This window comes from Octodon degus, unplaced genomic scaffold (genome assembly GCF_000260255.1).
Source record: "Octodon degus isolate 3935 unplaced genomic scaffold, OctDeg1.0 scaffold00023, whole genome shotgun sequence".
NCBI lineage: Eukaryota > Metazoa > Chordata > Mammalia > Rodentia > Octodontidae > Octodon > Octodon degus.
The window spans coordinates 11020584-11034710 of record NW_004524599.1 but is presented as its reverse complement, the minus strand read 5'-3'; the positions used below and the strand labels follow the sequence as shown (position 1 = coordinate 11034710).

Here is a 14127-nt window from a genome sequence, read left to right as displayed (position 1 = left end):
ATGGAGATAGCATGATATATAATATGTGCAAATACAACGACATCTTTACATATTCATCTGTCGATGGCCAAGTCTTAGCTGGCAGGAGTTGTGCTGCGGAGCACTAGGGGGAGGAGCCTGCTGGAGGATCTGCCCTTAGGGCGCATTAGAAAGAAACAGTTCAGGAGGAAGGGTGAGATTGGGCTCTCTCACTTTCTGAGGTTTCAGTCCATGGTGGCTGACTCTGTCGCTTTGGGCCCAAGGCAGAGCAGCTCATCGAGGCAACATGTGCAGAGAAGCCTGCTGGCCTGTGATGGCCAGAAAGCAAGAAGGGAGAAAGGAAGGGGCCTGGTCCCCTTGCCCCACTCAAGGGCAGAACCACAGTGACCCTGCTGCCTCCCAGTAGGCCCCACCTTCCGATGTTCCCATCATCCCCAGCAGCACCGTGAGCTGGCCATCTGCCCTTTAGTACATGGCCTTTGGGGACATTAAGATGCAAATCATAAGGGAGAATGCAGGCAGGTCTGCTTTGGGTCATCTGTGCATTAATTTTGATTGATACTCATTTACTTATTTATGAGGTAAAATATGTTCTAGGTATACATAGGGTAATGTGTATAGAACAGTGAGCCCTTCACAGTAATTAGAATATCCATCATCTTCAGCTTTTATCACTTCCATATGTTACCTCAAGTATATGTATATATAATATACTACATATTATATAATTTATATACTATACACAAAATATATGAACTATATATTACACATATAATTATATAGTATATATAATATGTTATATATATTACAGGCATTCCTCATTTAATAAATTCCATTCCTGCAACTAGATTGTTGAACAAATTGGTCACTAATGAGGAATTGTGTATAGTCTGTGTGGCACAACATTGAACAAAGAAATGGGCCGAGGAAAGCCCAACTTGATGACCTTGCTTGTACTCTCACGCATCTTACATGCAGTGCTGTAATGGATGACAGAACAAACTACTGTCCTGTACAGTGCAATCAGCAAAAATTACAGGGCTGTAGAAATAAGGAGTACTCTGCAAAAGATGACATTGAGGCTCCATAAACAAGATGCACGGAACTGTCCGAAAAGAATGATGGGTCACAAATCTGAGCAGCTGGTCTTAAGTCCAAATGGTCACTAAACAGGTGCAGAAGATGGGTCATGTCCTGAGAAACTGGGCACTCAAACACCCAGCGAGGGAGAGCGCCTGTCCCAGTTAAAGTAGACCAGGGATTTACACTTTTCTGATTACAGAAGAAATTTGTCGGGGGGGGGGGGAGTGTTATGGTTTTTTGAGTTCATGGACTGCTCTCTTAACAGAACTTGGCATTTTGTTTTGTTTTGTTTTGTTTGCTAAACCCACCCATGGCTGAGCCCTGCTTGTGCAGGTTACTCTAGTGAGCATGCAGGTCTTCCCTGGCCAGACCAAAGTCCTGCCCCACTCTGTCCTGTCCATTTCTGCACGAGAGGACTGCATGAGAGATGGGAGGCCAGGCTGCACCCTAGATCAGCCCTGATGATTCCTGGGGTTGGGGCACAAACCATCTGTGAGCCAGAAGCTGTAGCCAGCTGCCTTCAGGAGTCCCTTTGGACTGCAGTGGCTTTTCATTCATCCTCTCATTAGCTCTCGTACTTCTGGTCACCCTTGCCCTTGAGCAGTGTGCCACCTGTCCCTCCCCCACTGAAATAGCCATGTTGTTGTTAAATTGTAGATGCATATTTTACTGGCCACCTCATCTAACAAATATCAAGGGTGGTGAGGATGAGGAGGAGGTTTTTTGGCAATCTGTCAACCCATCAAAATACAAAACAATAGAAACAACACTGCATGTCACTGTAATTCCAAGTAACACCCGGGGCACCAGCCCTTGCACATGGAAACAAGGGAGTGTTGGCCTTTGCAAATGCGTAGGCACCTTCGTTGGCACTCACTGTAGAACCATGAGAAAACTTAAGCGTGGCCTGAGAGCATCTGTAGGAAGGCAAACAGGAGGGTTGAATTCCTCCCTTTCCTCTCTCTGGCTCCAATCCTTACTTAATAACAAGAATGTCAGTGTCTAGCGCTGAAAGAAATAGCTGTTCTTTCTGAGAAGGTTCTCTTTGTTGCATATCAAGGGAGGCAGATCAACAACCAGTCCACAGGCAGCAGAACTGTTAGAAAGTTGGAAGTGAAATCCTTTGGCCATGTCACCTTGGTTCTACTGAGTGGGCAAAGAAGCTAGAACTCAACATGTGATACGGTGGTCCTTGTCTGTGTTCTGACAATGATTCGCCAGCACCAAACAGGCCACCTACAATTTAGCTCAATTCTCCCACGAACCACCTGGGGTTAGTGCAGAGTTAATGCACAGGTTAAAGGACAAAGTCCCCAACAAGACCCCACTTTCAGATGCCAGTCATAGGAAAGGTCCCTGGGCCATCCATATTTCTGACCTTCCTTAAAGGAGGTTTGTAACATGGAGTGTCCAAGTTCCTTCCTCTGTGTTGGGTGATTTGCTAGACCAACTTATGAGCCCAAGAAAGCGCCATGCTTTGACTAAAGTTTTATTATGAAGACCACAGCTCTCCAGGACCATCCAAGGAAGCAGCTAATAACTGGGGCCCCTGTCTCTCTGGGGTCCCCACTTTCTCAACATCCAAATGGTCCCCAACCAGTTTCTGTTGCTATGACAAAAGATCTGAGCCTGGGAACTTTGTAAGAAAAAGTGGTTCATTTTTGCTCTTTCCATGTTTGACACAGAGAGGAATTCACTTAGTTCTGCTTGGACTGCTTGTGTGCCTTTCCATTTAAAGATATTGGCCTTTCTTCAGTTCCAGAAAATCCTCAGCTACTGTGCCTCCAAATATTGTTTCTCTCCTATTTCTGTCCTTAGAATTCCTACAAAGACATTGGTGTTTTCATTCTTTGTTATCTCTTCAGACCATGCTTTTTGGTCATTTGATGCTACACTATGTTTGAAGGGGTATCTTCAAAAATGTTGTCCAGTCCTTTCTCTCTTCATTTAGTCTAATGTGAGGTCTATCTCATCCATTTCATGTTTGTTTTCAATGATTCTTTTTATTAAGTTCCATTCAGTACATTTTCACATTTACCAGTTCTTTTTTCATAACTGCCTTGTTCTTCTTCCATGGTGTTTTTTCTTTAACCCTTGTTTTGTCTTTCTCATTATTTCAGACATCTTCCTTCTTAAGATTGTCCAGAGACTATACCTGCATGCAGTCCCCGGGGCCCTGTGTCTCCCCTGTGCCGCACTCCAGCAGTCCTCATGAGAAAATTCCTTTCTGTGGCAGATAGCTTTTGTTACATCCAGTACGAGGTTTTCTTCTTGTCCTGTGAGGGTGGTCGGGCCTGAAAGAGCCCCCAGTGCTTTGCACTGCTCACATTTGCTCCGGTGTGGTTCTGCTCCGCTGTCTGTCTTCCGGGAGGTATCTGAGGTGAGATAGGCAGGTGAGGAGAACGAATACATTTAGAACTTGGCAGCCGCCTCGGAGAGTTGGTGTGTCTTCCCAGTATGGGGTACTGGCCTGAGTTGGTTCTCTTTGTCTCTTTGCCTCTTAAGAAGCATAGAATTGACAAACTCACTCTTCTGACTCAGGACCAAAAACCCAGGATTACAAGTATGAAAATCCAGTTCCAACAACCCCTGACAAGTGGCTAACTCCCTGGCTTCTGCAGCTGACAAGGCCGAGGTGGCACGTGCATGGCCTGGGCTCTGTATCACCAGTGTTTCTGTCAGGAAGAACTTTGTCTCCATCCTTCTCTTTCCTCTGACTCCTCTTTGCCCTCCTTAGACAGAATTCAGACATAGCCACAAGATCAGTGAGTCCTTCCAAATCACAGCTCTAAGCACATCCCCTTCAGAGCCTCACTTTGGGCCTCTGGTAGAAAGTCCGAATCACTGTGGCTGACTGTAGCTCATTCACGCCTTCAACTTTGTCTCTTCCTTGCATGTCCTCCAGTCCGTTCCAGCAGAACTACTGCCTTTTCCTCTCCTGCCCACCCTGAATTGTCCTCTCTCTGAAGCCCAGTGGCATTACCTATGACACTGGTCCACTGCATTTCTGTCCAGAGCGGTATCTAAGTGACTTGTGTGCATGTCTCACACTAGCGTGGGTCTCATGCCCTGCTGCGCATAATCTTCAGCTCATTCTTAAGTGGAAGTGGCTTTGGCGTTGCTTTAGGGCAATCAAAGGACGGTGAGGTGGCGGTGAGGTGCAGCACAAAGCAGGAGGTCCTGGTCCCCGTGGTGTCCCTCTCTGCCCCTTTTCTGGGGCTTCCAGTTGAGTTCCATTCATAACATCCTTCAGGATGCTCTCCTGGCTCGGCAGGACAGTGAACCCCATCGGGTACAACCACCTATTGATGACAACGTGTTACCTTCCAAATCCAATAGACACCTCTGCACAGTCCTCTACTGGCTTTGTGAGGTGCGCAACACAGATCTATTTGCTTGAAGACCTTCACTCCTTCTGGAGTGACCTCGGAGTGGGCAGAGCGGAGTGTGGAAAGCATTCATGCAAATTGGGGAACTCCCTCCTCCCACAGGAGTTGCTGTGTGTTGGACAGGCGTCTTTTCCACAACTCTGTTGAGCCCACTATAGCACCTGGCATATGCGAGCTACTCCAGGCCAGTTTTACATGAAGGAAGGAATGAGTTCATGTGTACATCTTTTGATCTCTTCTGACAGATTACAACAGCAGTGAATTAAAAACAGCCTGCCGGAAGCACGAGCTTTATGTGAGCTTCCAAGACCTGGGGTGGCAGGTGAGTTCTCGGGACAATGTGGGCGAAGGTGTTTCCCAGCAGCTCCTTCTTACCTGGACGGTGGTTGACAGCGGTCATCCAGGGCCCGAGCTTCAGGGCTGACAGTTCAGGCTGCAGAAGTCCCAGGAGCCTTTAGTCACTTGAGAGCGAGGCACTTTTATGGGGTCCCCAAGCCCCGAGATAGCTCAAATTGGTGCCCACATTCCCCAGTGCTCTGGCCTCCTTCTTTCAGAGCCCACCCAACATATATTTACTGGGTCATTTCAACAATTTTTTAAAAAATGTATTTAGAATAGGGTCTACAGAGTCTCACTACACAGATCAGACTCATAGTGATCCTGGTTTCAGCCTCCCAAGCACTGGGATTACAGGGCTGAGCCACCACGCCCAGTCTCAATCACTGGCTCACCACGCCCGGGGGCAGGGCTGGCACGGCACACTGGGGATCAAACCCCAGTCCCTGAAGTCCACTGAGCTATCTGGCTGGCCCTCTTTCAACAATTTTTGTTTTGAAACAGGGTTGGAAAAAGTAATCTAAATGTTGACTTCTTCAATAGCTATGAATTAGCCCACCCAAAGCAGCCAAAAGAGAGTGCGAAGGTTTTGCCTGTGGCTGAGGGCCACCACTTGTTTGTAGGCAAAGGAATGTAGCCACAGGCAGTGAATGCGCATTTCAGCGTGCAGGCGCCATTCTGTGCCAGCACTAGGGGCTCCTCAAGAGGGGCTTGTGGGTCCTGTTACAGACAATGCCTGGCTTACAAAGGCTTGACTTAGGCGTTGTCAACTTTATGATGATGTAAAGGTAGAAACTGCCTTCTGAATTTTGAACATTAATCTTTGTGGGCTGACAATCATGGTCCAGCCCTCTCTTACCATGCTGGGATCATGAGGGGAGAGGGCCCTTTAGTGTCCCATGCCACCCAGCTGGGCTGTCCTGTAGGTCATGTCTGCTAAGTGCATTGCTGAGGGACAGTGATGTAGTCTGCCGGAAGTCTCTGAGCACCTGCCCTTCAAGACAGCATCTGTGACGTTACAGGCCTAGCTGCAGGCAGCAGCTAGGGCCATGTGGGCCTGCCAGGTTCATACCCCAACTTTAGCCCTTTCCATGTGGGCTTGGACAAATGCCCAACCCTCCCCATCTGTCTCCTAACCTCTCTACACGCACACCGCTTTCTCCTGGGTTGGGCACAGATGGTGTGGGAGCGTGTGTTCATCTTTCCCTTCTGCTTTGAAATCAAGGACTGGATCATTGCGCCCAAGGGCTACGCTGCCAACTACTGTGATGGAGAATGCTCCTTCCCACTCAATGCGCACATGAATGCCACCAACCACGCCATCGTGCAGACCCTGGTGAGCCCTCAGATTTTTACGTGTAAGTGGGACAAAGCCCATGCCAGGTGTGCTCCTACCTGACAGTATGCTTCCCTTCTGGCACAGGTTCACCTTATGAATCCTGAGTACGTCCCCAAGCCCTGCTGTGCGCCAACTAAACTAAATGCCATCTCCGTTCTTTACTTTGATGACAACTCCAATGTCATCTTGAAAAAATACAGGAATATGGTGGTGAGAGCTTGTGGATGCCATTAACTTGAAACCAGTTGCTGGGAACATACAGTACACTGTGGAGTCCAGGATTACGCCTGCCTTAAAAAAAACGAAACCCTAAAATGAAGCGGCACAGCAGACGTGGGAGAAGACTTGGAGAGCATCTTCCGCTGGTGCCTTAGGAGCTGCGGGAGGAGGACTTCCAAAGGACCTACCTAGCTAATGGCTTGCTCGCTCCATACGTATGCGGGCTGCTGGTCTGTAGGGAGTACAGCTGGGCTGTGAGGTCTGGGAACCGCAGAAACAGAGCTCTGAGGCCCCTCTGCCCCCCAGATTAGCCTTAGCTTTAGATCTAGCCGTTTGTGTTGCTAGTGAAGTAGGAAAACTACTCTTGGAAGAGTGGAAGCATTCCTGGAGAAAGCACCGGCTGCTTGTGTAGTACCTGGAATAGCAGGTTTCAGAGATGGGAGGGGCCTCTATTCCCGGGGCCAGGAGTTCTTACAGGATCAGCAGCCTGGACCCCAACGGGCCTCTGCCAAGGTGCCTTCTGTCTCGTCTATTACATGTTCACGCTAGTTTCGTTGATGTGAAAAGTACTTAATTTCAGTCAAAACAAGAACTTCCTTTCCACACCTCCATCTCCCACCCCTTTTTGCTATAACTAAAAGTAGAGCCATGACTTTGGGGGGCCCGGTATGCGCAGGGCCGTCACTTTAGCCATGTCCCACCTGAAGGCGGCCCGCATTCCCCCACGGGCCCTCTGCAGGGCTTGTTACCCCCTGCAGCACTGGCTCTGGTACTTCAGCCACTCATTAGCGCGGTCACCGCCATCTACTGTCCAGCATCCAGCGCAGCACAATGAGGGCCCACAGGGAGACACCCCTGGGGCGGAGGGCGCCGCACCCCTAGAGCAGGTTCCCAGAAGTGAGCGTGCTGCTTATGGACTGAAATCACAATGTTCTCTCATAGAAAATGAAGATCCAGATTAAATCTTAGAATATTTCTAAAATGCCTTGTTCACAATCATGTACTGGGAAACCAATTCATACTAAACTGATTAAATAATACATTTATAATCTATAAGTGTTTGTACTTACAGCTTTTTTTGTAAATAGAAACTAATTTATTGTCTGTTTACTATCTGTTTTGCTATAACATTTAAGGAAAGACCAGACGTTTTTTTTAAAGGTTTATTTAGAAAGTATAGTGTAAACAAGTCGTACCACCTTGATCCGAAAGCAAGACCCAAGACCCACGATGCAAGCTGAAGCCACCAGAGCACGGGCCTTCCGGGCGAGCCGGGCTTTCGCACTGCTTGCCTGTGAACCACACATGATTAATAAAGGTGTCCTTTAAGGCAGAGGCTGGGAGACGCTTTGTTACCCGCTGCCACAGACAGCAGACTCGGTCTCGTTTATGAGCTTCCTACTACCAGCTGCACATGCCCAGTGTCCTGGGAGGGAGGGGGAGGCACTGGCCACGGCCTGGTTTCACAGTAAGCAACTCGATGACAGAGAGCATAGATACGCATCTTGGTCCTACAGGTGCTTGTGTCCGAGGGCACAGTGAAAACTGCTACTAACCAGGATGGCGTGAATACCCGCACAGCCCTCCAGCTTCAGTATTTGGTGCTGGTGTCCAATGAAGCCCACTGTTCATACATTATAAGGTTGACCTCGTGGAAGGCAGACAACATACAGCAAGCTGCTAAAAAGACTACTGAGAAGCAAGATGAGAATGTTCCGAGGGGTGCCAGTGTGGGGCTGCAGGTCCCTGGAATGCCAGGCGGAGGAGACTGGGCTGGTCCCACCACCCAGACAGCACATGCAACCACAATCTGTCGCACGCTGAGGGAATGTCAGGACCAGCCACCATTCTAGGGAAGACATCGGATCTTAATGAGCACACGGACGTGGGCTGCACGCTCATGCAGGGACTAATGAAATCTTGCCCTGTGAGCACCAGGCAGCAGGATTCTCTGACAGCAGCCAACGTGACAAGTGCCCCCACGAGGCAGGCCTCAGCAGCCACTGCTTTCCTTACGGCTGGCCACTCACGCTAAGAAGAGCCAATCGAAAATCCAGATCTTCTAGAGCGTGGGTTTTTGTTTTGAAATCTGCTCCAAGCTACAGACCATCTATGTCATTAATGGTCATTTATGACCTTCGGATTAGAGACATCAGTCCTGCTACAGGCCACCTTTTCAAGACTCCAGGACAGTTAGAAAACTAGGCTTTTGGATGACGCTTTTGCAGAATCACTTGGAAGTCAAACATTGTCCAGCAATTTGATTTCCCTTGACTCTATTTTAGTCTCAAAAGAAACCATTAATTTCATCAAGGGAGGTTAAAGGGATGGATCCCTCCGAAGAGACTCAGTTTGCACAGTGACCAAGAATTACACTTGACTTAGAAAAACTCAAGAATCCGCAGCGTGTGTTGGCTTAAACACACAAAGAAGTCACCACCAACTTAGTGCAGTTAGCTCTGTGAGCCACGCCAGGGGAACACGGAAGCACATGATGTCCCCCCTACACGCCGGCGCTGCGGGACGCGTGACCTCCAGCAGGGCCTCTATAGCTCATCTTTTGCCTGGCGCAGAACGAAGTGGTGTAAAGCCTCGAGGTCTCTACTGCCTCTGTGCTCGCTCACTTTTTTACCACCACGGAAGAGCAGTAACGTAGGGTAGCCTCGGACCTTTAAAAGAAACAGAAAAGGCTGAAAACTGTCTGAATCACACATGGATTCCTTATAGACAGTTGAGGGAAGGGCATCTCAGGGCTCATTTTTATAGGTGTATTTAGATGATACAAGGACCAGGTCAGAAAGCAAAGCCTTGGGAATTGTGTTCACTTCCTATCCACACTGCACTGAAGGTGAGTGTCACTGCAGTAACTTCGCCTGATCTTTAAATGCACACACCTTCAGACCGGGGACCTGGAGGTATGCACTCCGACCATGCCTTCTTCTTCTCCATAGACACACCGCCCTTTCTCATGTAAGAATTTTAAGGCACAGGCTGGGGAGATAGCTCAGTGGTTTAAGCGCCTGCCTGACAAGTGCAAAGAATCAGGTTCAATGCCTGGCCCCAGTCCACGTGTGCCATGCTGGCCACCAAAACCAGGAATGATGCCGCACATCTGTAATCCCAGCACTAGGGAGGCTGAAACAGGAGAGGATCACTATAAGGCCGAGCTGTGTAGAGACAGAGCCAAATAAAAAATTTAAAAAATCTATTTTAAGGCACAAAACACAACTGTTTCTACTCATGAGTAAATGGATCTATTACATCTCTTAATCTGATGCGACTCCAAGGTTGCACACAAGATACAGCTGGCCAGGACTCAGGAAGGGCTGGGATGAGTGAACTCCCGCTCGACTGCCCGCACATGTGTGTACCAGCTCTCCTGGGCTTCGATCACAGGACTAGGGCAGCAAACACAAACCACAGCCCTGCTAGGCTCCAAGACTGTGCCAGCAGTTCAGGCTGAAGCCAAGAGTGAAGCACAACTAAAAGGGCACAGACAGCGCTCTGCTGTGTCCATGCGGCCCACTCCCAGCCCGTGGGGACCCCCGCCCGCTGCCACCAGGGCCACCCACCGAGTACTTGCTGCACACATCCCGCTCCGCCGTACAGTCAACCTCGGCGATCTTGACCTCTGCCAAGCCAGGGAATTCCTTCTTGGAGAGCTCCTCCCAGGTGGGGGCCAGATTCTTACAGTGACCGCACCTGAGAACAGAACAGCGGAGCTATGCTGAGGGCGTTCACCCCCAAGCTTCCTTTCTTACAGGAGACAGTCAACAGCCATGCAGGAAGCCACAGAGCATCAGAGCTCCCTTGTGTGCTCCCTTACTGCTGCTCCCCTGTCCCTAACAAGGACTGGAAAGACACCCAAAGTGCACTTCTGGGGAGCCTGACAGGTGGCAGCTCAATTTTAAAATCAAGAGTGCCATGAACCTTTTAGGGTTGTCTGACATCTTCAAACTCCACAACTTCGTTTTCTGGGCACTCTGGTGACTTAGTGAGGCCATGACAACGGCTGGTGCAAGCCATCTCTCTACTCCTTGTTTGAATCTCATTCCCTTCTGGCCTCTCCCCTCTCAGAAGGGATCGTCTTTCTTCCCTGGCGATCTACTGAGCTCCAGAGAGCTGCGCTTGCTGGCTCTTTACCCCTGCCACTGTGGTTTCTCTTGTGGACCCGGGGTCAAACAAGTGCACAAGCAAAAGGGACACAGGAGGACCTTGCTTGGGCCTGTGTCTGGGAGGAATCTCGAACTCTCCTAAATACTCTACTTGTCCTTGTGATGACAGAGCAGTTTCCATGTCACAGCTGAGGATGAAGCTGAGGGACTCAGAGGACATCTGAGGTCACAGAAGGTGCGATGGAAAACCAGACTACCGGGCTGGCCACCGTGCAACCGCTCCCGTCACCTCTGGTGCACTTCTCCCGCTGTTCTTGCCGTTATCCAAAGCAGTTCCAAAGTCCTCTTCTGTGAGTGTCTGCAGTTGCACTGACCTAACTGCTCAATGTCCTGAATCAGTTCAAAATGTTTCCCTCACACGGTCACTTTGACCTTGGGAAAAGGCCAGACAGTGCACAGGGCCGGTCCGGCAGAGGCGGACACAGCAGTCTGCCTTTCCTTGGGATGGACCTTGGCGGCAGCACTCGTAGTACTGTCACATCTCACCAAGGCACCCGCGAAGGACAACTTCCAGAACTGCTCAGAAATGAGCAAGAGTGACAGGAGGACAAATGTGTGAAGTCAGAAATATTCAGAGGGAGTTAATGGCCATGGGTCTCTTACTGTAAGACATTTTTTTTTTAAATTTAAACATTCAATGTATTTTCTGATCACTGCTTGTCGTGTAGAGCAAGCCTTAGAACTGTCATCTCCCAACGTCATCCATCCGTCTTGGTGTCAAGTGATCTTACTTCATTCACCTTCTGGTCCCCAGGGACCACGTGGCAGGAAGGGTCTGGTAAAGGGGTCACGCATTCAGTGTCTAACAGAAAGCTGAGCTCTACTGGGTTTCTGTGTAACATTATTCCTAAGAAACTCAGGAGCTGAGCTACATCATGTTCATTATTTAATGAAAATCTACTTGGAAAAGTACCCAGAAACCGGAAGACTTAAGCTTGCTTCCTCTAAAGCAGACTGAGTTTTAAGTTAACCTCATTCATTCTCGATAAATAATCCGAAGGGCCGTGGAACGGGAACCTAGAACACCGGGGTGTGACCACAGTGTTCCTCCTCTGCTGGGTGAAGGTGGCATCGACCAATGACACACTGCAGAGTGGACTACGGAGTTGGAAACGTGCCAGGGCGAACGCACCACAACCGCACAGCTTCTGCGGTAGCAGCCACTCACCATGGGGCGTAGAACTTGATGAAGGTTATTCCTTCTGCAATGGTGTCGTCGAAGTTCTTTTCTGTGAGGGCCAACACAGTGCTCTGTGGGACAGAAATAGGGAATCGGGATTTTCTTTACCATGCTGTTATGCATGTTCCCGCACCACACGCGCACACACAGACGCATGCACCCACGCACAGGCGCCTGCCGTCTGATGCAGCCGGCCAAAACCTGACCCCAGCCACGTCAGCCCTGGAGGCTGCAGCGCAGCGTGGAGCCTGAGCTGCCCAGAACCTCTTCACCCACCGCTTGTCCCTCTCCGCTCGGGCAGCAGTGAACATTCACCTTCTCTGCCTAACAGGAAGAACCTAGGTGCAGCGTCCACTTCACCACCCCAATTCCACATAGAGCAGACTGCTTTCCAGGCTGCGTGTAAAGGAAATGTGCGGAGACCTGGCCCGGGAGCTTCCGGGGACGGCCGCCGTGTGCTTGACTTTGAACAATTCCAGCCCGGCTGTTCTTCGCAGACTTACGTCTGCATGTTTCCGTTAGGTGGCTATGTACCGTGTGGCAAGGATTCTGAGGCCAGGCAGGGCCATCTCGGAACACTACTATCCTGTCTTGAGATGCCGCGACGCTCACACGAGGCCCAGGCAGTGGTGGGAAACTTCTTACAAACAGCTCTGTGGTGACGCCTCCAGAGCACATAATTAGGCCAATGTGGGGTGACCTTTACAGTGCCCAGCACACACACACACACACACACGCTCCGCTGATAGATACGTCATGGGGATACACACAATCCTTTACTTCAACCCAAACCCCAGCTTCCACTAACACCAGGGCTGTCCCTAACAGTGAGGCCATCGTAGGGGGCAGGTGGCTTTGTCGCTTCTCTAACTGCAAACCACCAGGGGCTCTGGGGGAGGGACAGCTCCAGTGAGTCAGGTCCTACCATGTACATGCCACCAAAGGACCACGGTCATCCAGTCGCCACTTCAGCCTGCGGACCCCACTGTCCTGGCTGCGAGCATGACATGTCACGTGGGGTGGAAGCAGCCGTGTAAGAGCACTCGTCCACTGGTGGCCACCGCGACTGGAGCCAGGAGCCCGCATGCATGAGGACACCAGACCCACGGACACTCAAGCCCCTCGCGTGCGGCACATCGTCTCTCTGCCAAGCATATGCACGCCTGCCTGGACACTTCAGTCTTCTCTGGCTGACTTCTAATGCCTTGTACAGCAGAAACACTACACCCCTAGCGCTGTACTATTCAGGGAACATCTAGAAAACCTTTTAAAGGCGGTTTCCAGCTGTAGTTGCTTGAACCTGTGGGTACAGGGGGCCGGCTGAACCGAGCTCTGCGCATGATGAGCAGCAGTCCTTTCTCAAACACACACACCGACTCCCCCCGAAGATGCTTGGGTGTCCCTCCTCCTGCTCTGGTCCTACTTTCTACTCGGTCCTGTCACACACCAGCTGCACCAGGCTCTGAGTCACCTCTCTGCTCTGTCCTGCGGTCGCACCCCGAGCTTGGGAACTCGCTGTCTCTGAGGGTCCATCTAGCAGCTCATCATTCCACACCTGCAGCTGTGGGTCGTCCTGCTGCCTCACATCTGCGCAATCCCTAGGGGGCTCCCAGCCTCGGGGTGGAGCTTCCCAGCTCAGCTGGCCTACCACACCACTCTTCAGCTGCAGCTCCCCACTCTGCACCCCTCACCAGCACCTTCCCCATTCCCTCCAGCCCTGCCCCAAACACACAGCTGGTTCACAAGGCCACATCTGGGCTCTGTGCCTCCACCTGGTGGCTCCCCGAGTCTTGTGTCCTAGGGGCCCCACTCCAATACACGCTTGTCATAGCCTCAGGATACAGGCTTGTATGTGTTCTCTCCTTTGCCCCTACAGACCAGCCTCCTTCCCAGTTAGGAAAATCTTGGTAGCCTAGGATGGTGTCTGAAGCCTAACGGAGGCTTGAGGAACACAGAACAGACATCCAAAGCCTGACAGGAGCATCGGGGCCACTGAAGCGAGTCCACCCAGTTCCAGCCTAAGCCTCTCGGTCCTCCCACACCACCACCCTGCTGATCTCCCGGGACTCAAGACAAGTTCTAGAAGTGACTAGAAATAGCCCAAGGGACAGTAGCCAAGACTTCTTAGCCAATAGCCTGCACTGGGTAGAACAGGGTCTTGAGCCTTCTCAACATCTGCTACTCTCAGGATCACTCCATTTCTCTCGCACTCAAAGCTCCTATGGAGCTCATCAGACTTGAACATAAGGTTTCATGTTGACAGTCCCTATCCCTGCCCCTGCCCCTGTGTTTGAGGAGAAGGCGCCTTCTGCCCACCCCAGCCTGCAGCTGTGGACTCACCTTGTCTCCCACTGGCTCCGCAGCCAGCACCGGGGCCTCTGAGGGCTCCACGGTCTCAGGGGCTCCTGTCTCTGGACCTTGCAGCTG

General features: G+C 50.6%; 2 protein-coding genes across 2 annotated transcripts in view; one reads left to right on the top strand and one right to left on the bottom strand.

The window, feature by feature from the left end:
- Positions 1-7526, top strand: part of Bmp6 (bone morphogenetic protein 6) — a 164592-nt gene extending 157066 nt beyond the window's left edge. Inside the window, exons 5-7 of the mRNA XM_004628376.2 lie at positions 4697-4773; positions 6013-6123; positions 6211-7526. Of these exons, the coding sequence (XP_004628433.1) occupies positions 4697-4773; positions 6013-6123; positions 6211-6360 (338 nt within the window). The 3' untranslated portion in view covers positions 6361-7526. The remainder of the gene's footprint in view (positions 1-4696; positions 4774-6012; positions 6124-6210) is intronic.
- A 101-nt stretch (positions 7527-7627) lies between these two features.
- The window catches only part of Txndc5 (thioredoxin domain containing 5), a 25174-nt gene continuing 18674 nt past the window's right edge, over positions 7628-14127 (bottom strand). Inside the window, exons 4-7 of the mRNA XM_004628445.2 lie at positions 14041-14124; positions 11689-11771; positions 9918-10047; positions 7628-9014 (exon numbers count right to left, since the gene is read on the bottom strand). Of these exons, the coding sequence (XP_004628502.1) occupies positions 8892-9014; positions 9918-10047; positions 11689-11771; positions 14041-14124 (420 nt within the window). The 3' untranslated portion in view covers positions 7628-8891. The remainder of the gene's footprint in view (positions 9015-9917; positions 10048-11688; positions 11772-14040; positions 14125-14127) is intronic.